Genomic DNA, 27,921 nt, shown 5'->3' on the forward strand with positions numbered 1-27,921 from the left:
ATGAGTCTGCAACATACACTAACTTTTCAGGTAACAATTTTACAGTAAGTTAAAAAGGAGGATTTTTTTGGTTTTGGCCTCAATGCATACAGGTTACAGGACCTATGGAGAAGTGTTCTGTGGGATTTGTTTTGTTCTATTTCTTTAAAATGTTGGATTACTCTCTCATGTGCTAATGTTTATAAGGCTTCTGCTGCACTGATGTGTTGGTGTTTTTCTCACTGATGAGAATGAAGAGTGTTTTTCTATGTACAGGACAGTGATGGAATGAAGCAAGTAATTGTTGTGTAGGTCTTCATCTGTTTTCCAAGCCGGCGTTGTTGGTGCAAAAAGCCAGGAAGTCAGGTAAGGAAAGAGAAAATATCTGTCTCTTCTTGGTCCACTGACAAACTGATACTTCATCTGTCTTATCATATTTTGTATTTGATTATACTTAAATCTCTCTGCAAAGCTTGTTCATTGATGAGCTTTCCATGTAAAAAGTGCTACAAATTCTCACTGCTCAACAGTGTGAAGACTACTGCCTTTCTTTGCTAAGGGAGGAAGTAATGGCTGGATTTGATGCAATTTCATTTTTTTCAGCAAGGTATAAAAGTCATTATAGCATAGGTAGTTAAAAACCTATAATGAAAAACAATCACACTATTCATTTCAAACTTTTTGAAACTAAGTACTTTGGAGTATTGTTTTGAAATAAATACTTTCATTTTTATATGTCTTATTGGGTTGGGGGGCGGGGTTTGAAGTAAACCAAATTTATAATGTCAGCTGTAACAGCCTATAAGATTTAGTGTTGACTCAACCTCATGATGAGGTTTGCATTTTTTGATTAATAAGTATTTTCTCTGAAAAATGGCGGGGGGTGGTGGTTTTGTTGTTGTTGCTGGTTTTGGTTTTTAGTTTACCAAGCATTATTACTTCCTAAAGACTACCTATAATCTTTTGTGTCAGCAAATAAAGCTTGATTGACCACTGGAGTGAGAAACAGGCTAGACGTTCTGCTTCTCCTGCTGGTGGAAAGTTCAGATGAGCTTTGAATAGTGATGGTTTGCAGTTTCAATAGGCTAATCAAAGCTTTGAGAAGGCTGAATTCACTGCAATAAAATGTTTATGCAAAGGGGGTTTATAGGCATATGAAAATTAATTGGTTACAGGCTAATAGATGGAGCTGTCCAGTCTTAAGGGTTTGGGTGTTTGTTTTGTTTTGTTTTGTGTGGGGTTTTGTTTGTTTGTTTGTGGTTTTTTGTTTGTTTTTTTGTGGTTTTTTTTTTTGTTATTTTACATAATGTATAGAAAGAACTCTTCTTTTTATTCTTATTTCTAGAAAATATTTTTGAGGATACTTCTGAGTCATGAAGAACAATAACGGATCTTTATTTGTCACAATCAAAATCATTTATAAACAGCTTCAAAGACAGAAATTATGCACAATTGTGTTAGTACTCCTGATAAATAAGGGGCCAAAAACCCCATTGTGTCCTCTGATCGATCCTTGAAGAATTTACAGAATTACTGTTATGTCTATCATGTGTGATTGCCCCTTTCTAGGTGCCCTCCTTAGCACCTTTGTATTTTGAAGCAGATTTATAGACTATGCATTTTAGAAGAGACATCTCTGTAGGAACTCTGGCATAACTAAGTGATAGTTTCTTGAGGTTTTGTTGCTCGTCTCTGTGATGTAGATGGACACCTTTGCCATGGGCGTGACTGTGCCAATGCACCTGGTCCTGCTGAGCCTGGTGATTGGGAGCAGCCAGGGATGCTACTGTGAACATTACCCATGGGGTTCATGGTCTGCCTGCTCACAGACCTGCAATTTTGGCACACAGACCAGGCACAGGTAAGGCCAAGCCATCTCACTACTTCATGTTTCTTTTCTGTGAAAAAAGAAGAGAGTGGCTTCCATGTCCGAAGCTCCACCTACCATAATATACTGAGAAAAACTGTCATGTTCAAGTGTTTATCAGACAAATTGATCATCTTTTAATTACAATGCCTTAAAATGATAAAATTTTGCATATACAACATTACTGCCCATGAGGGAGGGAGGGAAGGGGAGGGCTGGAATTAAATGATCCTGGAGATCCCTTCCAACTCAGACCATTCTAATCCTATGAGCCAGTGCCTCCAAACAAACCAACATCTGCCAATAGATGTAATGAGGGAGGACAGCCAGGTCCGACAGTGACCTTGTTGGCAGCGTGCTTTGGGTGTTCAGCTCCTGTGGACACATGAAGCTGGTGTTCAGTGTCCCACTCGGGGAGCCCAGCGCTGGGCACAATGCCAGAGGAGGAGTGAGCTCCAAGTTTCCTCCCTGCACCATTACTTTTATGACACCTGATTATGTCAAATAAAGATTCAGCAGCATCAAATTTGATGCAGCCCTGTGGTATAATCTAAACTTGTGAGAAATCCCCTCTTTTCCTCCTGACTCTGTCTGTAGCTATCCTCTGGGACATCCGAAGTGACATGAATTTTAAAAAAAAAAAAAAAAATTGCTCTTTAAACTTAAGGCATATTTGGATTTTTCTTGTAATCAACATTCTGCAGCTGCATATTATCTCTCAGTGTTTCTTAGTTGGATTCAAATCATTTTGTCAAGCTTCACCCACAAGCAGAAAACACCTACGCTCTGTCTCTTCTTTCCTAGCATAATTTTTTACATTTTTTTAGGCAAATAAGAATGGATGAATATTATACCCAAAACTTCTGTGACCAGCTGTGCACAAAGCAAGAATCTCGTACTTGTAACCAGCAAACATGTCCTATCAACTGTCAGCTTGGAGACTTTGGCCCTTGGTCAGAATGTGATCCATGTGTTAATAAACAAGTAGGTAGAAAATGTATTATATGGGTTATAATGCAAGAAATTATACTAAAAAGATCTCCTTGTTTCAACTTTATGGCAATTGATCTAGAAAATGACAGTTTAGGTTAACAGGGGAAACTGGTTATGAATTATACAGCAGGAGCTGGAGACCACAAGTTAAAATAAGCAGGTCAAACCAGAAAGGGGTGATTTAGTAGAGTAAATCCATTTATGAGACTGCTTGCAATGATAAATTTGCTTAAAAATTTCCACTGCCATAATTAAATGGGAATTTTTCACATAAAGGATCAACTAAACTGTAAAAATGTTCATGTCTGCTGAAGCAGGAGAAAATCACAGAATCTTAGCTTATCTATAACATTCTGTATCTTCTAAAGACAAGAAAAATAGAATCAAATCATCTCTTGAAAAAAGTCAACAAATCCTAAGTGCTACTGGCTAGAAATTCTCAGCCTGTATCTTACACTGATAGTCAGGATCAATTTGAAAATGCTGTTAAGAAATACAGAGCACCATTCCCTGAACCCTCACAGGATGCACAACCTCCCCCACACACCCAGAGGTAGTTGTGCTAATATCTGTGGGACAAACATCCAGGATAGTGTTTCTTTCTTCTTGGGCTTTTCTCTGCTGACAATGGTACACTTAGAGGTGAGACAGTAAAAAGGGAAGAAATGAAAAATTCATTAGGTGAATTTGACCTAATCAAACCAAGCCCTGTCAAATGAAAGGTTTTAGAGGATAGAGGTAAGTGACAGCAGGTTGCATGGATATGGCTGGTGGGTATGAGCTTTGACCTTGGGAGTAGCTCCATGGCTCTGTGCAGACACAGCCTACATCCCTCTGCAGGTACTCCTTGGTTTCATAAATCCATGCCTGAAAAGCAACCCTGAAAAACCGGTCAGACATCACAAGTATATCTTTGCATAGATGTCTAACTTTCTGATGCCCCAATGGGATGAGAAAGACACACAAAATCTGTTCTACATAGGAGAGGTGAACCAGCCTGTGGGGTTGCAACTAGGATGGGCCGTGTGAGAGCAGAGCAAGGAGAATCAGTGAGAGACTGGGAGACAGAAAGCTTCAAGAGGTGAAAGGGAGTGTTCCTCTCAATTGGACTGATTTCAGTACCTTCTTATCTGAATTTCATACCTTACATCCCTTTATAAATGCATTTATTTTTACTAATTTCAAGTACTGGTGTAGCACATACACTTCTTCAAGCAGAAAAGTGCTTTTGTGGACTGTGACGCCCATTTCCCCCTACAAACTATAAAGATCTTTGTGACCTTTATAAATAGGAACAATCAACAGAATGGAGGACCTAGATTACAGTGTAAGTGTGAAGACTAATGTAAGAAAGTCCCCATTGATGGGGAGAGATAAAGAAGTGGAAGCTGTGACAAATAATATAGTGAGTGCAGTGGAACTGAAATGGAGCATAAGGAATGGTTCTCATGAGCTTGAAAACTTTCTGGTATTGCACTTTGCGCTCTCCCTTCAGAGTCACTTGGTTACCAGTTTTCACTAGAATCTTCCTGTGCTGTTTGTCTTCAGGGTCTCTCTACAGAGAGAGAAGTCTGCAAGGAACCATACTTTCCTGTGGTAAACATTCTTAGAGGAGAAACTGTTCAGGCACATGCAGACAGGTCTCACCAGAAGTCCTATGAAGTGGAGTGGAAAGCATATCTGAAATGCTTTATCTATCACTCTTCAGCTTTACTGTTCTGTGTGGAGGATGCTGACTCAGGGAAAGAAAACTCAATGAGTTCCCAGAAACTTTCAGGAAAAGCATTTTTGTTCTCTCAAGTCATCCAGTTCTCCTCAACAAGAGGACCCACATTTGCAAGTCAACCCAGCTAGGTTGTCACTGTCAGGGTATTTCTAATTCAACCGAGATGGTAAAGAACAGGAAAAATCTCTGTAAGTCTGTCCTCACATAATTTCCTACTGTATATATTGAAGACACAGGGATGGAATTTCTGATTCCTTTGGTGATGTAGTGCAGGTAGTCTGCAGTTTAATAATTTATGCTCCATCAGGGCTAATGAGGCTCTTGGAGACCAGTTCCCTGCCTGCCTTACTTGGGATGATAGTATGGTAGAACAGAAAGACGAGAATGACTGATTATTTCCTTTAGGGCTCTGGTTCCAGTAAAGCTTCAGCAGCACTGAGGACTGTGACTCTGCTTTGGGTGGGACTTAGCTACAAACGCAGCTCACAAAAACAACCCTGTGTTTATTTCATCTGCCTTTCAGTTCCGTACCCGGACACTCCTGCGACCATCCCAGTTTGGGGGCCAGGCCTGTACTGAGCCACTGGTGGATTCTCGTCCGTGTTTCCCAGCTAAGCTCTGCAGCATAGTGGAAGTTGACTGCAAGAATAAATTTCAGTGTGAAAATGGTAATGATAATCCTCATTGTGTAACTGCAGTATTACCAGTTAGTCAAAATATTAGCTACTGAGACAAAAACATCCATACATTCCATGCATAGATTCCAGGGAAAAGGGACCAGGAAGAAAAGTTTATGTGAGGATTTTATATGTATTAATATTTTTTTTCAGTTTTTAATTAAAAAGTAATTAAAATGCAGTCCCTAGCCTGGGATGTCACTATGATCATGATTGCTGGACAGTAGCAGTATTCAAATTATAATTCTTTGCACAAATTTTTCAGATACAAACATAACCATAGAATTTGAACATAAATTCTCACTATTTTTATTAGGCTTGTGGCTCTTTCTAGTCTGCTTCAATTTAAATATACCTGATTAGACTAAATAATTTTAATTATCCCTTTGCTAGAGTTAAAATTAAGCCTTTGCAGCTTTAAAATGAAGAAAAACTCACAGAATTAAAACAAGTATTTCTTAATTGGGATAATTCCTGCCTTATACTAACTCAGTGTTAACATCTATGGCAAGCTCACACCTTTACCAGGGAAAAAGACAAGACTGCCCTTTTCTACATTTAGACATGGTAAACCTTTACTGCTGCTGTTTCTCTGGTGCAGGTCGCTGTATTTCAAAAACGTTGGAATGTAATGGAGAAAATGACTGTGGGGACAACTCTGATGAAAGAAACTGTGGAAGAAAAAAGACTGTGTGTAACCGAAAGTATGAGAGCATCCCAGGTGTGCAATTAATAGGCAGTGGGTAAGCCAACTCTGCTAATTTTTTTGTAAGCTTTAGTTGTTACCTCACTAATTTACATGAACAAAACAATTCCCAGTTAGCATGTGAGAGCATTCATTAAAGCATATAATCTCTCAAGTTAAAACTGGCAAGAAATTATAAAAATGCAACAAAACAATCAGGCTAGGACTTGCCTGCTGCATCTTCCCGTCCTGCTCTGCACTGCTGGTAGAGTAGATGAAGAGGTGTCAAGGAACACCTGAGTGACTTGCTCTGTCCCACAGCAACCAGAGCATGTATGGGCAACTTCCAGCTCATGGAATTACTTGCTTGTACATCCTGACAAGTGCTTCAGAAACTTTGAGGATGTTACTCTACAGATGTTGTTTGTCTGTGTGACATTTCACAGGATACTTCTTCCATGCTATTAATTAAAGCAATATAAAGCCTAAACATGGGATGCCTGTGACACCAAGCAGACTTGAATTTTTTAATTGAATTTTGATCTCACTGTTGTCCAGTAACATCACTTATGGTAGTAATAGAGAACCAGTAGTTCATTTCCCTAGAACCATTTTTAGGTTCTCCACTTAAGACTGACCGCCTTATGCTGACTCTGGGGTTATCTGTAAGGTGAGGCACTGCTGGAAAGTAGGAAATCGGATTGATGCTACTGTATTTTTCAGGTGAATTCGGTGTGAATGAGAAGGTGTTGTAGTTCCTTTCAAAGAAGTAACATGACCTAGATGCTCTCAATCTATTCTACAATACCTCAATGCAGCTGAATAACATGAAATATTTCAAGTCCATACATCTTTCTGGAGCTTTTTAATCTCTGGAAATTATTTTTTTGTTAGATTTCACATTCTGGCAGGAGAGAGCCGAGGTGAAGTTCTTGACAACTCATTCAATGGAGGACAATGCACAACAGTGAAGCGCAATGAGACGAGGAAATTGTATCGTGTCCCTGCGAATCTGGAGGCTGTCAGCTTTCAGGTACTCTCAAGCAGCAGCTCCAGGCTGTAAAACCCTTGCTGTAATCACTGTCCAAGTTAAGTGCTCAAGTGCTAGATAGTACCTTATGTTTTAGAACAAGATTTCTCAACCTGATAAGGCTTGAACATGCTTCAGTTGATGTGTGGAAAGGGGATAAATTTTCTTGCTCCGCTCACGTTTTTCAGATCTGTGTTAACTCAATGCACCATATATGAGAGCCAATATGATGGATTTGAGCTTCTCCTGCTTCCTTGTGGCTGTGGCCTTATTTTATTCTAACTTGGGTACCAAGGGCCTTCTCCTAGACAGACATCATCTAAGCAGAGGTTTGCTCAACTCCAAAGCTTATTCCAGCATCAGCTTCTGTGTACTTGAAGTACCGATGGCAGCAGCTATGGACTCCAGCTTCCTTCCTATCACCTGCGGCCTTGGGACCCAGTTCCTCCCTGAGCCATGTCAACCCCTCAGTCCAGCCTGTTTCCTGCCCAACCCCTCCACAGTGCAGCAAGGAAAAGGAGGCAGGCACTGAGCTTGGGAAACAGGAGGACGAAATAGACACAGCCGGGAGAGGAAGCTTACACAACAGGCTGGGAAATAACCAAAATGAAACTGGAGTGTATATTTTAAAAAATCTAGGAACCACTAATACCATTTTCATTGACACTAGCATTCAGAAAATGCTTTGAATACTATGGTTGGGGCACAACATCTGGCTGTGTACACATGAGCAGGCCATGTTTGAAGCCAGTAGATGCTGCATTGGGAAGAAAATAATGCAAACTGATGATTTTTGCCATCGGTGTTGTGAGATTTTAGAATTACTTTAAGAAAGACAGCTGGAAAAAGGACACCCTGCTACATTCCACAGAAACTGCAACTGAATTGGCCATGCCATGTCGGATTTGTCAACAATGGTGAAAAATTACTATGTGCAGAAACACCTCAGAGGAAAACCAGTGTTTGGTTTTCCCAGGTCTCTTTATAGCCAGTAAGGTTCATTAAGTTACTGATGCCCATTTGCGGAACTGTTAAGGATTTGTGAAGCTCACTTTTAAGAGTGCATCTTTATCTTTTAACATTTAGAGCAGTTTCTCATATAGAAGGGTCACTGGATTGGGCCTTCTTGTAACTGCAGTGTATTTTCCTGCAAAAGCATATGACCTGTAAAATGGAAGTGGAGGGGGAGAATGGACCGCCTCATATCCCAAAATGCTGGGCAGCCCTATTAAGCAAACAGTTCTAGAGGAGGGGAAAAAATATCTTGTTTTTCAAAAACACACAGAGATTTTCCCAAATTTTGGGAAGTAAGTAATTTCTGATCTGTGGCTGAGGTTGCCTTGGTGCTTGCTCAACACCACCACTGTAGGTTCACCAACTCATGCTCACAATTCCTCTTCATCTGCCTTTAATCCATCATGCAGTATAGGCGCTAACAGTCCAAGTATCCTCTAAGACTCTCCTGTGGAAACCTGTTCATTTTTCTAGCTGGAAATTGAGAAGAAAAGTCAGGAAGCACCAAAATTGTACAATATAGAAGCCATGGGGTAGGGAAGTAGTCATGATGTGGACACAACATGTATGTCTGGAATTCTTTTAAAAGTATGTTGAAACTTGTTGAAAAATATTCCTAAGGTTTAAGGCACAGGAGTGAGAAGCTTTAGAAGAAAGTGTTACAGCTTTGTTGTTGTTGTTGTATAAACAACTATCAGTAAGTCTGCTTCTTGTATTCATTTTTCCTCTTAGCCTTTCTCAGTCTCGTCTTTTGTGTTAAGAACAGTTTTGTAGCTTACTTTCACATCTAAAATAATTTGGAATATTTTTCCATTAAAAAAAAAGAAATCAAGAATTCTTTGCTTAATAGTTTTCTGTTTCTTATTATCATTTATGCAAATGCATTTTGCTTTACTGAATTGCCAGGTAACAGATGAAGAGGATGATGTAACATCAGATTTCTACAAAGATTTAACTCCCCTGAGTGATAGTACTACTGACAGTAGTTCATCCATTCGCAGTGGTAAAAGTTCTTCTGGTATCCCATATTTATTCTCAAGAAAGACACGTGTCCAGGTTACAACATCTTCCTCCTTCAAGAAAGCTATTAAAGCCTCATATGAAAAGGTAATTGAATGTTGCCTTCGCTTTCTTTCTTTTGATTGATTTCTGTCTGCTCTTTTCCGAACTGACTGCCAAAGGCTACTTTCCCTATCAAGACATTGGGCCACTAGAATAAGGAATTTTAAAAATCCGCTTCTGATATTACAACATATTCCTGGTTATTACATACCTTTTGATGCATCACGGTTTTCTGGGTTTAGCACAGAAAACATAGGCTTATTCCACTTTCAAAAAGCATATATTTGACATTACTATATTGGGCAAGCCATTTCTTCCCCTATCCTAATTATAGATTAAGACGACATAACACCTAACACTAGCAGACGACCCAAAAAATAAAAGAAGTGCACTCAAGAATGTTATACATATACATGTACTGGGTATCAATCTACATTATTTTTTTATTTGGTAACTAACTTGCATATTGGAGTCTCATGTCTGTCAAGAAGGATTTGGTCATAAAAATAATCTCAGAAATAGCCCACCCACAGAAAAATTTCTCAGAACAATAACATTTTCCCCATAAGATTCTGTGCCTTTAAACAAATGAATACCAGTAGGGTAAAAGACTTTGTATCTTTATAGCTTAATGGCAGTAAATGATGGACTACTGTTTGCACTTCTGCATGGGAAAGGCCATAGGACTGAACAAAGCTAAAGCCTGTTGAAAACCCGGAGTTCTAGTGCAATTACAGTGAAACTTTCACAAAAATGTTCGTCTTAACTTCCTATGATGGAAGTTTGCTGCCGGCATTGCTCACTTGTCCTAATGGTTAAGCAACTTGATTGCTTGAACAATCCATTGCTTCTAGTTTGAATGCAACTATCCTGAAGTTCCGACTGCTGGAAGGCAGTTCACTTTCATGTCCATGTAGACAACTGCACAGAGATCAGGCTGCTCTCTGGTACAATTGGCAAGTTTATTTTGGGGCAAGAGTGGCTTCTTATTGGCTTAAACCCAGACCAGAGCTAATTATGAAAATGTTAGTTTAGGTTAAACTTCCAACAGAAAAGTTCTTTTGCATATAGATTGGTTTTCAGCACTGTTGTCATGGAAGGTGGTGAGGTGCAGGAAAAGGTTGCCCAAACAAGCTGTGGATGCCCCATCCCTGGCAGTGTTCAAGCCTGGGTTTGATGGGGCTTTGAGAAACCTGGTCCAGCAGAAGTTGTTTCTGGCCACAGCAGTGGGGCTGATCCTAGATGGTCTTTAAGGTCCCTTCCAACCCAAATTATTCCATGATTCTGTGAAACACAGAAACCCACCAATAACTTAATCAGGTGTTGGCTAAAGATGACACAGTTTAAAATTCTTTCTTAAGGAATCCACAGCAGGATTGTGCCTTCATCGTGTTATCTACTGTATCAGACAGGAAGTTGCTATTTTTATTTCTGTCTCCATAAATTGTCTAAGTGAGTATTTGTCGGTAGATGTGCACAAGAGTATGTTTGACAGACCTACAAATATATTTGCAACACTTCCTTATATAGTGAAAAAAGAAGACTATATTGATCACTTAAAAGGAGGGAGGAACTTTGGGACTGTGCTTTGGGACATCTCATTCAGATCCATATACTAAAATGTGTATAAATAATATATAAATATGTATATTAAAATATATGCTATGCATATATATGTTGCATATATGCATATAAATGAACACATTGCATATAAATATATGCATAGAGATTTTTCATTACTATCCCAGAGTCTGTAGAGGGCCCTAGACACTTGAAGTGCTATGCATTTCTCCATATTGGTATGGAAGAAATATGAAGACTGGATTTTCTTTAAATTTATTTTTATTTACCAGAAAATTTTTAATTAAGCATACTGGTCCTCCAGTATGTCTTCATGAGTTCTGATCCTTTAATCATAGAATCGTAGAATCATAAAATATTAGAATAATTTGTGTTGCAATCAACATTTAAAGGCAACCTAGTCCGATTTGCAATCAGCTGGGACATCTTTAACTAGATGCTATTGAACAGAGCCCTGTCCAACCCAGCCTTGAATATTTCCAGGGAGGGGGCATCAACCATCTCTCTGGGCAACCTGCTTTATTGTTTCATCCTCATCATAATTTTTTTCCTCCTTTTATACAGTCTGAATCTACCCTCTTGAAACCTTCCCCTACTGCTGTAGGCCCTACTAAAAAGTTGGTCTGTCTCCAACTTTCTTATTTAAACCTCATTGAAGTATCACAATGCCACAATGAGGTCTCCCTGGAGACTTCCAGGCTGAATAACTTTTCCAGTGTCTGCTCATAGCAGAGTTGTTTGAGCCCTCTAATCATTGTTCTTGCCCTCCTCTGGACTGGCTCCAGCAGGTCCCTGTCCCTCTTGTGCTGGGACCCCAGCTCTGGATGCAGTGCTCCGGGTGGGTCTCACCAGAGCAGAGCAGAGCAGAGCAGAGCAGAGCAGAGCAGAGCAGAGCAGAGGGGCAGAATCCCCTCCCTCCCCTGCTGCCCACGGGGCTCTGGGTTCAGCCCAGGACACGTTTGGCTCTCTGGGCTGTGAGTGCCATGGCTGGGGCATGTCCAGCCTCTCACCCAGCAGCATCCCCAAGACCTTCTGGGCAGGGCTGCTCTCCATGAGTTCTTCTCCCAGACTGCACTCATGCCCAGGATTTCCCAGATTGCATGTAAGCGCATGCTGAAACCAGCTGAAGTTTTAAAATCAATATTTGCCAAAGTGGCCCAGAATTTTGTGTGTCCTGACTGAAATGTTAGCTGGCACTATTGAAAATTGAGTAAGTGGAGTGGAGCAAAGCAGTAAAATCCAGCAGAAGAACCTATGTATAAAACATAAGGTGTTTTATAATGAATCTTTCCTATCTGCCAGATAGTTATTTGCTCCAGTTTCCTGCCCCCCCCTTTTTCTCTTGATCACTTTGCTTTGGCCTTGTGCCTATAATTCCCCTTGTCACTTTACAAATCCCTTCTTTCAGTATTTTCCATTTGTTTCCTTTCTACTTAGTACAATATTAACATAAACAAACTCTGGCATTGCAAAAACACATGACAAAGCTCTTTTAAAAGCATGTATTTTTTTCTACATATAAGAGATGTCCTTTCCACCTCAGGATATCCTACAAATTTTATGTTTCTGGTGTTTGAACATTCTCTTTTTTTTTTTTTTTACCTCTCACACTGAGGCCTGACACTTTAACTCAAGGAGGTCTTTATCCCTACGTTTAGTTTCAGTTTTAACAGACTGATAAATGGTGGCATTTCAGAGTTAATGTTCAAAATACTCACCAGATTAGCTGCAAGCAACCTACAGACAGTTAAAAGGTGAAGCCTTCCTCAGAACCTTTTGGTCGCTTTACCAATTGCTGGTATTTTTTTTTATGGCAGGAACCCTTCTGGATTGGTAGGTGTTTGGTGAGCCCTATTTTTTACTGCAATAGAAGTACTGGAATATTTGCTATGTACTCCCACAATGCAAGATAGCCCTCAAGAACATCACAGTGCTCTTGGAAAATCCACAGCTGCTTTGCTCGTAGTTAAAACATCATGATAGCAGGATTATTTTGTTCTTGCAGTGTATCTCAGGATATACTCTTTGCTTCTCTAGTTTATGCACTTATCTCCCTCTGAAGGTGCTAAAACTCCACTTTTATCATTTCCAGAATTCCAACTTTATTAGAGTCCATAAAGTAATTTCTGTTGCAAACTTCACAATGAAGGAGTCAGATTTGCAGCTATCAGATGGCTTTCTAAAAGCACTCAACCACCTGCCCCTGGAGTACAACTATGCTTTATACAGCAGAATATTTGATTACTTTGGCACTCATTACTACACCTCTGGGAAAATGGGTGGCTCCTATGATATTCTTTACCAGTACAGCTCTGAGGAACTTCAGAACTCGGGTATGTAATCTTTAACAAGAAAATGTCCTTATTTGTTTAACAGCTTTTCTTATCCCTGTTTTTAGGTCTTAAATCACAGAGTAAGTTCTCCAACAGCAAAAAAATCTTCAGACTTTTACAGACTCATTAATTACTCACATTGCTTACATATAGAGCGAGAAGAACTTTTCGATCTACACAGTATTTGAAAAGTTCAGGAGATTTCTCATTTGGTAAATGTCACTGTGTTCAGGGAAACCACTTAAGACCTTCAGACCAAGACCAGGTGCCACCAGGAAAAGATGTTCCAGCATCCTATAGCATGGGAATGAGGTCTGAGAGGTTTAAGGGGTAATTCTTGGGATGCATTCAATAAAGTTGATAATTTGGATTAGAAATCACTTTAAAATTTTCCCATGGCTGCTAGACTGTCGAAATAAAAAGATAATACCACAAAAATGGAAGTCTAAAGTTAAAAGCTGTGATCTTTAATGCTACTGCTGTAACTTGCATGGGCATGGGAGGGCAGCTGAAGCGCGCCTCTGTCCAACACTGTACGTGGGGAAGCACCTGCCCGCTGTAGTGGTCTCCAGCAGCGAGTGAGGAGCAGGGGAAATGCCCACCTCAGTGTAGGAGCCTGGGGCATGGTGCCTGCTATTTATCATGGTTGTGGTGATGAAGATGCTGCTCTTCGGTATTTCTAGGCCTGTCAATTGAAGAATCAACTGAGTGTGTCCGAACAGAAACAACCAAGCGTGTGTTCTTCCGGAAGAAAAAGAAAGTCAGTACCAGATGCACCACAAACAGGATGACTGTGACACATGAAGGTGACCATGATGAGAACAGGGCCCACGTCCTGTTACTCACCCTGAAAAATGCCACTTCCCTCAGCTGCCCCAGGTGACCTCTCATCTTTGTTGAACTACAGATGCTCTTCTACCACTGTCAGAGGAGCCAGCGTTTCATTGTCCACCTCTGATACAAGCACTGAAATAATATGCTCATTTGCAAAAGAAATTATGATGTGGGTATGCTATTTCTCTGCTCTGGAGCACCATCTGGGATCTGGTGGCAGTGGCTCTCCAGTTGGTGACAGATCTGTCAAACATGGTCCAGGGCCAGGAATACTGAACTGAAAAAATGAGCAAAACTAGAAATTTGTGTCCATGACTGAGTCCCTGATATTCTTTAAGGGCTGCTCAGAGCTCATTGAGAATGTTGGGCAGCAATTACACACTCCCTGACTTCCCACCTCCCTCATGCCAAGCAGACATTTAGGTACCAGGGTGTCAGAAATGTGTCTCAGAAACTGCAGAAAGCTGGTTCATTTTCCAGGACAATGGCAGGAGTCATGTTCTGCATCACTAAGAATAGGAATTTCATCACTTCCACCATGTTTTTGTCCTCAGTAGTTGATGAATATCTGTTACTTGGATGTTTATAGCCAGGACTAAACCTACCATGCTGTGCATTCTAAAAGTATCCTCCTGCCATGCTGTGTGTTCTAGAGGAGGCTGCCGCATCCTCTGCATTTTCCACAACTGTCTTACACTCTGGATATCCCCATGGCTCAGGTCTTAAACACTTTTATTTGGAATATTGTTACAGGCTGCTGTCATAGGAGGCAGGAATTGTTCTTCTGAGCTTTGACTTCATTTTTCCAAGGATAGTTTCAAAAAATTAATCTTAGTATATTCTTTAATATCCTCTTATACTTTTTCTTATAGTTCTGTTGTGACATCCACTGTCTTTGGAAGCCTTTGTCTGAAAATACTGTGATGAAATCATCTTTCAGGTTCCATTTTGGAGTCAGCTGAACGATCAGTTTCCCTGGTAAAAGGTGGCATGTCAGAGTATGCAGCAGCTCTGGCCTGGGAGAAAAAGGGGGCTTTTCCAGGACACAGAGTCTTCACAGACTGGCTGGAATCAACAAAGGACAATCCTGTGGTGATTGACTTTGAGGTAAGAGAAGGACAAGAAAAACACGGAGATAGCAAAGACTAACTGGTTAGCAGCTCTTCATAGAGCTGTGTGGATAATTTTCCTTGTAAACAGGGATAATGCTGTGTGCAATATGAATGTCCATAAATATGGGCATAACATAAACATACAGAACTTTTATTAGGACAACTTCTTGTGCATGTTGTTTATAAGGCACACCGGTTTTGCATTGTCCATGGAGAGAGGGATTAAGAATGAGGAATGTGAATTAATTGCTCTGGCACCAGCAGAAGCTCAGGCATAGGCACTGACTAACATAGGGGGTTAGTTACTGTGCAGGAAAATAGTGCATGGGATCATTCCCCAATCAGGCCTATGTTGCAAAGTATTTCAGCTAAAATGAAATAAAACAGCAACGCCCTCTCTCTCTGTTCTGCTCCTCTAAATGCAGCCTGCTGGTGCTGCTGTGAGTGCACCAAGCTGTCTGCCTCTGCAGCTGGTACAGCAGCTGCTCAGTGGCACTTAGGGCAAACAACAAAACCTGCCTGAATGCAACATCCACTGAGGTCTCTCCTGCTACAGCTGCTGAACTCCTGAAGGCAACCTAGGGATGTCAGAAATGACAGGGGCTGGATGGAAGCAAACCGTACATCACATTGTGACATGTTGTGTGGTAGAGAGTGTCCTGAATTTTAGGACATAGTATCCCACTTGGTTGATTCTCCCCTGGTTCACAGAGTCCTAAATTGGGGAGATAAAAGAATTAAGAACAGGATAACATAAAGGTATAGCACTGCTGTGCTCCTTTAAAACAACCATAATTCCTGTGTGATACAGCTTCATGTGTCGGCCCTAGCTCCTCTAAAATGCTCTGGCTACCCCTGTGAGGGCCGTGCTGTGTTTCGGTTCCTGCTGACTGAACAGCTCTCTGCCAGGTGTCGCCCATCGTGGACCTGGTGAGGAACGTGCCATGCGCTGTGACCAAGCGCCGCCATCTGAGGAGAGCCCTGAGGGAACACGCGGGCAGGTTTGACCCCTGCCAGTGCGCCCCGTGCCCCAACAATGGCAGGCCCGTGCTCTCCGGGACAGAGTGCCTCTGCCTGTGCCCGGCCGGCACCTACGGCACCAACTGCGAGACGCGGGCTCCGGGGTACACATCAGGTATCAGGGGTGATGGCAAATGTGGTCCCTCTGCTAGCTCTTTGTCAGGGGTTAATCTGCCATAACCCACCCTTACTAAATCCACAGCGCTTCTTACCACATGGTGATGTCCAAAAAGCATAAGAATAAACGTAGGGATTACAAATAAAAAACTCAAACTGAATAGCCACAACTCAAAAGACAGTGTAAGACATGGTAAAATATTCCTTAGCTACATAAGTAAGGTAGTATGAAATGAGCGATTCAGCAGTAAGGGTGAAGCTGTAATCAAAGATAATTGATGCAAAAAAATTAAGAAACCCATTGCTTAGCTTTCCCTGTAGCCTATTACGCTTAAGACTAAATGGCTAATAAACGTAAAAATTGTTGATTGCAGTTTAGAAGGAAAAATCAGTTGTCATAAGGAGAGTTTAAAGAGAAATTTAATGCAAAAACATTTTTGAATTAAATTGGCACTGGTGTCATACTTTCAGGAAACAAAAGAGATTATATGTTTATAATATACAACAAAAAGTGAACATAAGGTAAAGTTACTTAGGCAGATACAGGTCTCATTATCTGACCCTGAGAGAGGAATATTTTAAAAGAAATATCAACTGAAGACAGATGGATACAGAAAATCTGTTGCATGCAGAAAAGGAAGGGTGTGTATGGAAAAAACAAAACAAAACAAAACAACAAACATATTTCATGGTGTTACATAGATGCCAGGGATTAAGAGAAGACAGTGATAGTAATGTTCTCATTTAACTAGAATGGGATGTAGATTTGGTGTTTAGACATGGTATTAGAACCCAGATTTATTTGCAAATTCATTAAATAATGACCTAAGAAAGTTGTCACTACCATGAAGATACACACATCTGTGTGTACAATAAAAATATAAAATATGCTGCTTCTGAGTTTTAATGTTACTTGCAATCAAAATTAGAAAAGTAAATGTATTTTTTGTTTTATGAAGCAGCTGGAAGATGGCTGGACACCTATTGGAAAACTTTTTGTTCTAGATACAATCTTCTCCCGTAACATTAACAATTTTAAATCTTATGAAAATGGCTATTACGCATTTACCATCATCCCTCTCATTTGTGGCCTTAAAAGAAATACTGTGTATGGTACTGGTCTGCCAATAAAAGATGGCATCTCTTCCATTCCTTGCAGTTGCTGTTGATGGCCGATGGGGTTGCTGGTCTGAATGGAGTCCATGCGGTGCTTCCTTCAAAAAAAGAAGGACGCGGGCATGCAATAACCCCTCCCCAATGAATGGCGGGAAGCCATGTGAAGGGCAGTGGGAAGAAGAGGAGGACTGTTATGTCTCTGTATTCACAGACAGGTAAGATCAAAAGATCTCCATAGTCATGGGATAGTTGAGGAGCCCTCCAGAGTGGCTCTGTGACTACCAAGGAAGAATAGCAGACAGCTTCCTCCTCTGAGTTTCTTCAGTGGAGCAGAGAAAAGGCAACTCTGAAAACCTCTGCAATTTGCTTCACATTTGGATTTATTAATCTTTATTCCTAGAATATTGCTGATGAATTGCATACTAAGGTATGCCTGTAGATGTAGATCTTGGATGTTGCTTTGCACGGTGTCTTTTCCAAAGCCAAGGAGAAAGCTTTTCCATCTGTCTTGGTTTGAAAAGACAGGTATCTGCTAGGGACAGGCGGGGTCTCTCTAGGAATGAGGAATTCCAATCTCTTCCCTTCAAGTTATTATAATTTAGAAAATTAAAAAGGCTTTTCAGTGAGAGCTATGGGGACAAGAATAACAGTCCTTTACTAGTAAATATAACAGGACCAACAAACAACAACAGCAATAATAATAAACAGAACCAAGAACCCCGAGGGGCTTTGTCTCACAAGCGACGGGCAGTCGGATCCCTTGGGACCCCCGAGAGCACCAAGCCGAAATGGTGGAAAACTCCGGGGCTGATGACTGGAATGGCGAGGGTCCCCAGCAGGCAGGGGGGTGTTCTGGCAAAGTGAGCAGTGCTGAAGAAGCCGCAACGGCTGGTCAGGGCTGGCCCAGCTCCAGCAGAGCAGACGAGGAGCTCCGAATTCCTGGGCACTTCAGCAGACAATGGATCGTGGTAGAATTCCCAGGACTGGACCCTCTGTTAGCAGTGGACTATTCACGCAGCTAGCCATCGCCCGACCGTCCTCCCCGAAACCGAGAGCAGAAGCCGGAACACCCTCAGCTCCCGGAGCCCCGGAGCCTTTCCCTCCCCACCAAACTAAGCGATCTACTTCTTTTGTGTGGGTCAAGTACCCTTTAAGCATCAGTATTTAGTCTCTTAGCAACTTATGGGGGGAAAAAGTTCTATAGGAAAACTTAACCCCCAACACCTTCTCTTCATTGGAGTTCACAGTTTTTGGGGGTGTTTTTTGTTTGTTTGTTTTTGTTTGGTTTTTTTTTGTTTTGTTTTTGCTTTTTTGTTGCGTTTGTTGTTGTTGTTGTTGGTTGGTTGGTTGGATTTTGTTTGTTTTGTTGGGGGTTTTTTTGTCTGTTTGGTTTTGGTTGGTTGGGTTTTTTGGGTTTTGGTGGGGTTTTTTTTGTTTGTTTTTTTGGTGGATTTTTTGTTTGTTTGTTTGTTTGTTTGTTTGTTTGTTTCCCCTTTTTTTGTTATCCCCTCTTTTCTTAGAGGTTTAGATCTGAACTCAGTCACAGAGAGAGTTTGGATGAAGCTACCACATTTCTCATATTTCCACTTCAAGTATGCCTTTTTAGCATGGTTTCAGCTTCAAATCCTAACCCCAAACTAGCTCAGTTTTTTTCATCTTCAAGTCTAAGGCTTCAGTTTTTCCACTGGGACCAAGAGCTGAAACAGGATTTTCACTACCCCTGCTGTAATGACAGCAGAGGGCATTCTGGAGTGAATAGGAGAGGATTACAAGCAGCGGGCTCCCTGGTTCTTTGTTACCGAGTTAGACACAATGGGCTGTACAGCTCCATGTTCACAGAGACCAGCCATCCTTAACCACTGCCCGGTGGCAACACGGATTACATGGATTATTTAGAGAGTTCCTCTTATGTCATTCTTTGCCACCTCTTTTTTTTTTTTTTTTTTGCTGTATAGAAATATTAAATTAATTATGTTGATAAATGCATTTAGCACTTATTTACTGCTCTCATGTTCTCCCTCCTGTCAACCTGCAGTTTTGTCCACCATCTCTTATTTAACAGAATAAAATTATAGGGGGAGGATGACAGGACACTCTTGCAGCTCTCCTGACATTCTGCCATTGTTACTTGGTGACATGAATGCCTAAGATACAGCCTTACATCAATTTTATACTTTTCAGAGATGCTCCCTGTATAAATGATGATGAAGCCAAGAGAGAAGAAAATGTCTTGATTGGTGAACCTGAGTCTGGATGTTCTAAACCAGACCCACCAGAATACGGCTTTGTCAGGGTGAGCATGAAAAATGATACAGAAACAAAGCATAGTAGTTGCAGAGATTGGAAATTCTCTGCTATATGTCCCCGATAACCAATGTGGCTACTATGCTAGTCAGAGTGCTGTGTTCAAGGAATGCTGCAGGACTCTAGCCCTCCACACTACACCATTAACTGAAGAAAAGTCAAGGTAAAATTCATTTCAAGTGGTCCTTGAATCCTTGTTTTGTAACCATGACATCAGTTACTGCAACTGAACAAAGTTATCATTATATTGGTGAGTGGATGACTCATATTTCAGAGTAGGAAATGCACGCATTCATTACATCTTATCAGGATTTTGCTACTGTTTCCTTCAACAATGCCCAGTCGCATTACCATAGATCCTTGCAGAGCTTTTTGATGTGGGTTTTTAATTTTTAATTTTTATTTTATTTTATTATTTTAGAATGAAAAGAACCAGTATGCTGTGGGGGAGGAAGCTGAAATTGCTTGTGTGAGTGGTCATAGCCTCATTGGCTATCAATACCTTCGGTGTCTGCCAGATCAAACCTGGACACAGCAACATGTTGAGTGCCAACGTAAGAAAGAGAAAATGAACAAAATGCACAGCAGCAAAATAGAAGGGGAAGAAAAGCATACAAAAAAGATTTTAATAAAGGTTGTTAAAAAAAAGAATCTCTAACATATCTGAAAAGACAGAATTTTAAGAAGGTAGTTTATGTAGACACGGCAAAAACATCGTGAGTCACTACATCACTTCTCTTTCTATTCAGAAGTGTTACTATTATGTGCTTTGTAAGGAAATAGGAATATTCAGTACATTAGAAAATCATAATTTTCTAACGATGCTGCGAGATCCTACTCTTTTCTAGTTTTAAATACCTTTAACAAAAGGACTCACCTTTTGTTTTCAGACTAGCATAGATATCTTCAGTTTGATACAGTTTTGAAGAAGAAATAGTTCTAACAGGAATTTGTCTACTATCTTTTATATTAAATGGATGATGTGTTTCTAACCACAGCCTCCCAGGCTGCCTTGAAAATCTCTGCCATAAATCAATACCTTGAAGGATTTACAGATCAGTTAAGAATTAAGGATCAGAATCGGTCTGTGTTTGCTAACAAGAGAGATTTCAACAGTTTTCTAAAACTTGGTGTGATTTCATGACTTAGTCTTCATTTTAACAAAAAGAAGTACCTGAATATACTTACAAGCTTCATATTGCCATTGACTTTTTCCACTTACAAAAGAAAAATTAAAATATGCTGTTAAATGCCAATCTTACTATTTTCAAACAGCAAAATTAAATTACTTATATTTGGGTACATTAGAAACATATTGTTATTATTTAGTTAATACTTGAAAAATATTTTAAAGACTATGACAATGCACTGAAAATTTCTAGACTTAATTATGTTAAATTTTTATTAGCTTTTAATGTCAGACAAATGATCAGTGTTACTGAGTGTCTTTATATGGTTCTTCAGATAAAGCATTATGACTTTCTGTAAATATCCACACAGCATTAAACCAACAAGAATTTTGCTTTTTTTTAATTGTTTGTTACAGCCTCAGTATGCCTCAGGCCACCAATATCTGACAGCGTCACAATTTCCCCATTTAAGCAACAGTACAACATTGGTGAAACAATGAAACTGAGCTGCCAAGCTGGATTTATAGCCACTGGTCACACAAAGTATACCTGTGGGAAAGACCTGTCCTGGATACCTCCTATTTTGAAGTCTATTACATGTGAAAAAGGTTAGTATGCCTGCAGATACTTACTGTTTCCATATTGCTGGTATCAACGGTACTGTTTATTTCTGCTAGCTAGAACTAGAAGGCTGATGACTGTTTAAGACATATAGCAGCTGTTCATTAATTTTAGTTTCACTTTGTGTCTCCCATGGTGACAGAATTTCAGCTCTAAACTTCTGCATTAAGTTGAAAATTTTTGGATGCAATGTACTGTAAACTTTAATAATGAAATTGAGACACTGCAACTATTTGCTTAAAACCAAACCCCAACTGCATTAACAAGGCTTTATGAAAGCAAAATAGGAAAATTCATTCTATTGAAACTTCAGCTTCTCCTATTAAACAGTATTCTCCAGTGATTTTTCCAAGACTGATGAAAATACTTGTAGTATGCCAACTGGGGATATTTTGAAGAGATAAACTTAGGACAAATAGAAATAAATCCATTTTAGCTTTTATGGTAGGAGTGTAAGATATTTCTGATCATTCCTTACTAGTTACAGTAGTTCTCACTCTGTTGTTTCAGATGTGCAAACTGAAATTAGAGGTATTTGCAAGCCAGGACAAAAGCAGGTTGGATCTCAGTGTGTTTGTATGTCTCCAGAAGAAGACTGTAGGTAAGTACTGTAATTAGAAATCAAAGTTTCTCCAATGATAAACCAAGAGGCCGTTGTGACACTGAACAGGAAGAGAAGGAAAGGATAGCTGCAAATCAAGACTATTCTCTGTTCAGATATTAGTTAGCTATTCCTCTGTATTCAAATTACAGCCCTGTTTGTATGAAATAAATGAACAATCACAGAATCCCAGAAGGGGCCAGGTTGGAGGGAATCCCAGTGATCTCTTGGCTCAAATTTCCTGCTCAAACAGGGCCATCCCAGAGCACACGGCACAGGATTGTGCCAGATGGCACTTGAGTATCTCCAGTGAGGGAGACTCCGTGACCTCTCTCTGCAAACTGTTCCACTCACAGTAATTCACTTCTTCCCCACGTTCAGGTGGAATTTCCTGTGCATCACTCACTGCCCCATTGTCTCTTGTCCTGTTGCTTGGCACCATCGAGCAGAGCCTGGTCCCTCCTCTGACCCCTCCCTGCAGACACTGACAGACATTGATGGGGTCCCCTCTCAGTGTCTCTTCTCAAGGCTGAACAGGGCCAGCTTCCATAACCTATTCTCATAATAGAGATGCTGCTCTCCCTTGATTATCTTTGTAGCCCCACACTGGACATGCTCCAGGAGTTCCATGTCTCTGTTGTGCTGAGGAACCCAGAACTGGACACAGCTCTCCACATGTGCCTCACCAGGGCTGAGTAGATATGCAGGGTCTCTTCCCATAATCTGCTGGCAATGCTCTCCCTAATGCACCCAGTCATATTAGTGTAATGAGACACCACAGTACATCCTTTTAACCTATACTGCTCTCTGCTACAGGAGACCCCAACTCTTCCTTTCCTTCTCTTTATTTCTCCAATGTCATCACCATGCACAAGGAGCATGCAAGAACTATGATCTCTAAGGTTCCTTCCAATCCAAACCATTCTATGATTTTATGGTCTCTTTTTGGAAAATGACTAAGCTACACAAAATAATGCTGTTTAGAAATGCATGCACCTTCTCGGAATAAATTCATTCAGTAACCAAGAGCAATACAGTAAAAAGGAAACTACAAGCTACATGACTGGTTTTGCCTGCCCTTGGTCCCAAGACAACTGTGTGCCAGAGATAAGAGATGTGCACGCTACTGTAGGGATGCATTAACTTAGAAAAGCCACCCAGGCCCTGCAGAAATTTCACATCCTTGTGAAGTTAACAGCCTCTCCTTTTCCTGTCCAGACACGTGTCTTTCACCTCCCAACTGGACTGGACCAAAACTTCCCCATCTCACAGCACTTGTTTTATCAGGTCCAGGTCCTGCAGTAGCTAGGGCAGCCTTGGGCCTTTAGATGCATCTCCAGCTTGCCCAAGGCTTTGCTGTGTTTCATCTGATGGACTGTTTAAAAGCATGTACTTGTTCCACAGCCTGTTAAAATAATTTTTCTTTTCTTCCTTTGGGCAGCCACTACTCAGAAGACATCTGTGTGCTACATGCCGTTTCTGAACAGAATGTGACCAAGCCCAGCTGTCAGTACTCAGCTGAAATGTGCCTTGGAGTGCAGTCATTTCATTTCATGCATGCTGGCCCTTGCCGTGATAATTCCAACCTCGACTGGGCTATTGAGAGGGCAAAGCTCTCTACAAATAGCTTGAAGAAAGTGCCCTGTGGCTATGACTCCTGCTATGACTGGGAGGAATGTCAAGGTATGACTTCTGAATGGTGAGGTTTAGCCATCTCTTTGGATGTAAAAGAAAAATGTGCTGACTTTCACTGCTCAGGGAAGAGGATTTAAATACAATGTAGTCCCTCTGGGCACACAGAGTGTGAAAGTGTGGTCAGTCCTGTGTCCCTGCTACCTAGTGTTACCCTTAGATAGGTACCTTTCCCTTTTAGTCATAACTAGTATAGTGTTGTTATTTCCCATTTGAAAGGCACAAAAGGAACTTGGTGGTCAAGAGAACTTTTTCAGGAGAATCAACATTTGAATCCTTAATCACAAAAATGTAGTTGGCAATGTTTTCACCCATTCCTTGTAAGGCTACTAACTCCTAGTTTGTACTTCAGGAATTAATCTGGGCCACACAACTTATAGCATATGATTAAATTGTGAAATTAAATCATGATACTACTTCAAAAGCAAGACTGGGACCATCAGGCTTAATGGGATTTTAATGGTAAACTATATTTGCAAATACCCCTATGTGAAAACTGTTTATCAAGAGTTTTAATGAACTAGCTAAATTGGTAAATAATCCCTGAGAGGATTATTTTCTAAACAATATTGTGCAACTTGGCTATTTACTGTGTAACCAGGTGATAAAACCAGTAGGTTTTTCTGTAAATGTCTGAGGTGCTGATGGCTCTGCGCATAATTAAGTTCTTGCCAGGTAACGGCTGAGTGATAGACAGAGTCACTCCATCCCTTGCTGCCAGAGACAAATCTCATTCTTATTGCACCTGGTCTACTCAATGATAAATAAAGCAACAACAGTGTGCAGCAATCCTAAGCCCCTCTTTTGAAGATGCAAGATTTCTGCATCAGAGAATCTGAAGTAAATATGGCTGTAAAATTACTGCATGACCTGTTGTTCCTTGTGGGTTCAAGCAGAGGGCATGACCAGGTGTGTCCATCAATAGACTCGCTATGGTGGAACCTCTAGGCACCTTGTCCTCCTGGGAAAAAGGTGATAACTTCTTAAATAATACTTATTCCAGAGCCTCTAAAAAGCTTAGCTCTGCTTCCACTGCGCAAGTGACTACCAGCTGGATCTTTTGCCAGCATTTCAGTGTTTTTCTCTCAAAAGCCTACAGAGGAGCCCTGTTCAGAAAAATAAGAGAGGGCAGAAAAATAAATTACAAAAGATTAGTTGTCAGTGTGGTGCTCAAGTGATTAGAACTGGACTCTTCACCATTCCACAGAAGTCCACTTTTCACGAGTGGAAATAAATGTTTTGTTTTGTTTTTCCTGAGAGTGAGTAGTTGGTACTCACAACAGGGGACAGAACCTGCTGCAGAGAAGATACTGCAGTACCATGAAAGAAGCTAAATTGAGGAAAGCACACATTTTTCATGTTAAAAAACTGAAGGCAGAAACTCCGCCTAGGGAATTTCTGGGAAAGAATATAAAGAGCCAGAACTTGATTAGATCAGAAATAGGTAATGAAATAACCAGCAGGACTGAGCTTTACCACAGGCCAGCAGTAGGTAGCTTAGCATTCATAAAGAGAGCTTTAATGAAATAGGAGCTGACGCAATATGGACCTTAAGACTCCACTTCATAGCAAGATTGTGTTCAAGGATAATTGGGAAAAGAAAGTCAACTTAATATATCTTTGTTTAGAAGAAAAGCCAGGGAAAGACAGTGGATAAAAATAGTTAAATCAATGGCCCATTGCTGCAAAAACTGTTGTTTAAAGCTGATTATGTCTCTATTCCTAATATCCAACTATCTAGTGAATGCACTACAGGCTTTTTATAACTAATATATCAAAACATCCAATAGTGGTTTTCCCTGTTGGACTTTAAAATGTCATCAAAGTATAAAATTTGGTTTTAGTCATCACATTTCCTGCTATATTTCCATACATTCATTCTCAGAGACACAGACCCAGTGCTCCTGCCTGATGCCTTACCAGTGCCCCAAAGAAGAGATCCGCCCTCATTGCATCCAGATGGAGACGACAGGGAGGAAGAGGACGGTCAGTCATTGCATGCTGGCAGCCATGAAATGTGCTGGCATCAAACTTCAGGTGCTGGAGCAGGGGAGCTGCCTGCCATAACCCATTTGCTCTCTGCAGATACCATGATCATTGCATCAAATACAGACTGAGCTACCCACAGAAAACTTGGTCAGTTATGAAAGGATAAGTGCATCAAAACAAAAAGATGAGAAATAAAAAAAAAAAACAACTCACTTAACAGCTTTTTGGGAAAAGGGTGGTAGGGGCTTTTTTCCATCTGAAACTGACCTGGGCTTGGGGATATAGGGACAGCTTGTCATTGCTGGCACCTCTGGAGATGCGCAGAGGAAGGGAGAGGAACAAATGGAAAGGGAGAAAAAGAAACACCACCTTTGGTCTCTCCTAGAGCTGGATGAGACTTTTCCTTTCCTCAGCCATTTCTTGCTTTGTCCTTGTGCTTGTGACTGCTATGCACTCATGTCTCACTGGCTGAGTACCTGCTGTGTCACGCAGGCAGACAGAGCAGGCACTTCAGCATCACTTCTGGCATCAAATGGGGAAAGGGTAGCAAGTCACAGTACAAATGGAAGGAGCAATACCAAACACTGAAAACCACAATTAGCAATGATTGAGTGAAGTCTTAAAAACAATGTGATTTCTAATTGAAGTAGCTGAAGGGAGGAGGTTTGCTTTCTGTGTTTGTTCGCTGGGTTTGAGCTTTAGGCAGAAAGCCTGAAGCCTAAAGCTTGGGGAATTTTAATGGTACCCCTCAAGGTGAATGTTGTATTTAGCTATAAAATAAACATTTAATGAACAATGCACTGGGCAGAGTCCTGATGCAATATGTGGTTCTACTTGGAGTCTGCAGAAATACGTCACAGATTCCTTGCGTGCACCTGCTAAAGCACCAAACCTGAGAACAATTGCATGAGGCACTTCAGCCCAGCTGTTGTCCATGCCGCCAGCTTTCCTTGGCCACAAATCATCACTTCTGAGCAGTTGCAACTAGAATTTTCCCTTCAGCACTCAGAATTTCACAAATCTGAGTATAAACCTGCCTTTTAAGAAGGGGAAAACTGAAAGTCACCTCTTGCTTTACCAACAGACATGAAAACAATGACAGTCAGGAAAAAAAACCACCACAGAATCACAGAAAAGAATAATAGAATTTGCTGAGCTGGAAAGGACTCACAAGGATCATCAAAGTCCAGCTCTTGGCCCTGCATAGGACACCCCAAGAATCACACCATGTGCCTGAGAGCATTGTCCAAACACTTCTTGGACTCAAACAGGCTGGTGCGGTGACCATTGCCCTTGGGAACCTGTTCCAGTGCCCAACCACCCTCTGGGTGCAAAACCTTCTTCTAATATCCAACCTAAACCTCTCCTGACAAAACTAGAGGCCATTCCTTTGGGTCTTGCCAGTGGTCACCACAGATGAGAGATCAGTGCCTGCCCCCACCTCTTCCCCTTTCAACGAAGTTGTAATTGCCATGAGGTCTCCCCTCAGTTTCCTCCAAGTTGAACAGACCAAGTGCCCTCAGCCACTCCTTGCACGGCTTCCTCTCCAGACCCTTCACCATCCTTGTGGCCCTCTTTTGGACACTCTTTAATAGTTACATGTCTTTTTTTATGCTGTGGCACCCAAACCTGCCCCCAGTACTCAAGCTGAGGCCACCCCAGTGCAGAGCAGAGCGGGACAATCCCCTCCCTTGCCTGGCTGGTAATGCTGGGCCTGATACCCCCAGGACATGCTTGGCTCTCCTGGCTGCCAGGGCACTGCTGGCTCATGTTCAACTTGCCATGGACCAGGAGCCCCAGGTACCCTTCCATGGCAATGCTTTACAGCATCTCATCCAACAGTTTTCCTTATTTAACTTCATAATGTTGGTGATTGACCAGCCCTCTCATCAAGGGTCTCTCTGAAGGTTCTCTCTACCTTGGAGGGAGTCAACAGCTGCTTCCAAATTGGTGTCATCTGCAGACATAGCATCCTTCCAGTCCTGCATCCAAAATAATTTCTGAAGATGCACAGGGCCCATGATGGAGCCCTGAAGAACTCCATAGATGACCACTTGCCTGTCTGATGCCACTCCATTCACTACAATCCTTTACATCTGACACATCAGGCAGTTGCTCACCCATCACATGATGCATGAGAAATATCCATTACTGAACAACCTGCCCTATGTATAAGTGTTACACCTTGCCAGAGGCTGGGCAAAGTCACCTGGGAGCTGGGAGTGGGCTGGATGTGAAGTGGTTATCTTTCCCTACAAAGAAACATATTTGGGATGTTGCCAAGCTCCCTAGAGCAGCAACCAGTCCCAACTTGATGGAGCTCAAGAAAAAGAAAAAAATAATCCTGCTGCTAAATACAATAAATGTATGGGTTGTGTGGGGTTTTTTTGGTTTGGTGTTGTTTTGTTGTTGTTGTTGTTTTGGGGGTTTGTGTTTGT

At 41.1% G+C, this 27,921-nt stretch overlaps 1 protein-coding gene across 1 annotated transcript; it reads left to right on the plus strand.

Moving 5' to 3' along the window:
• C6 (complement C6) lies at positions 1 to 25,561 on the plus strand. Its single transcript, XM_040090579.1, has 18 exons — positions 1 to 30; positions 1,683 to 1,840; positions 2,674 to 2,830; positions 5,089 to 5,233; positions 5,844 to 5,985; positions 6,822 to 6,960; positions 8,878 to 9,078; positions 12,707 to 12,947; positions 13,631 to 13,753; positions 14,722 to 14,888; positions 15,803 to 16,028; positions 17,190 to 17,361; positions 19,328 to 19,439; positions 19,872 to 20,004; positions 20,997 to 21,188; positions 21,712 to 21,802; positions 23,244 to 23,485; positions 25,380 to 25,561. Exons 1-18 carry the CDS (start codon positions 1 to 3, stop codon positions 25,559 to 25,561), a joined length of 2,853 nt encoding a protein of 950 aa, XP_039946513.1.
• Positions 25,562 to 27,921: the final 2,360 nt, after the last annotated feature.

The sequence above is a fragment of the Hirundo rustica genome, chromosome Z (assembly GCF_015227805.2).
Source record: "Hirundo rustica isolate bHirRus1 chromosome Z, bHirRus1.pri.v3, whole genome shotgun sequence".
NCBI classification, from domain to species: domain Eukaryota; kingdom Metazoa; phylum Chordata; class Aves; order Passeriformes; family Hirundinidae; genus Hirundo; species Hirundo rustica.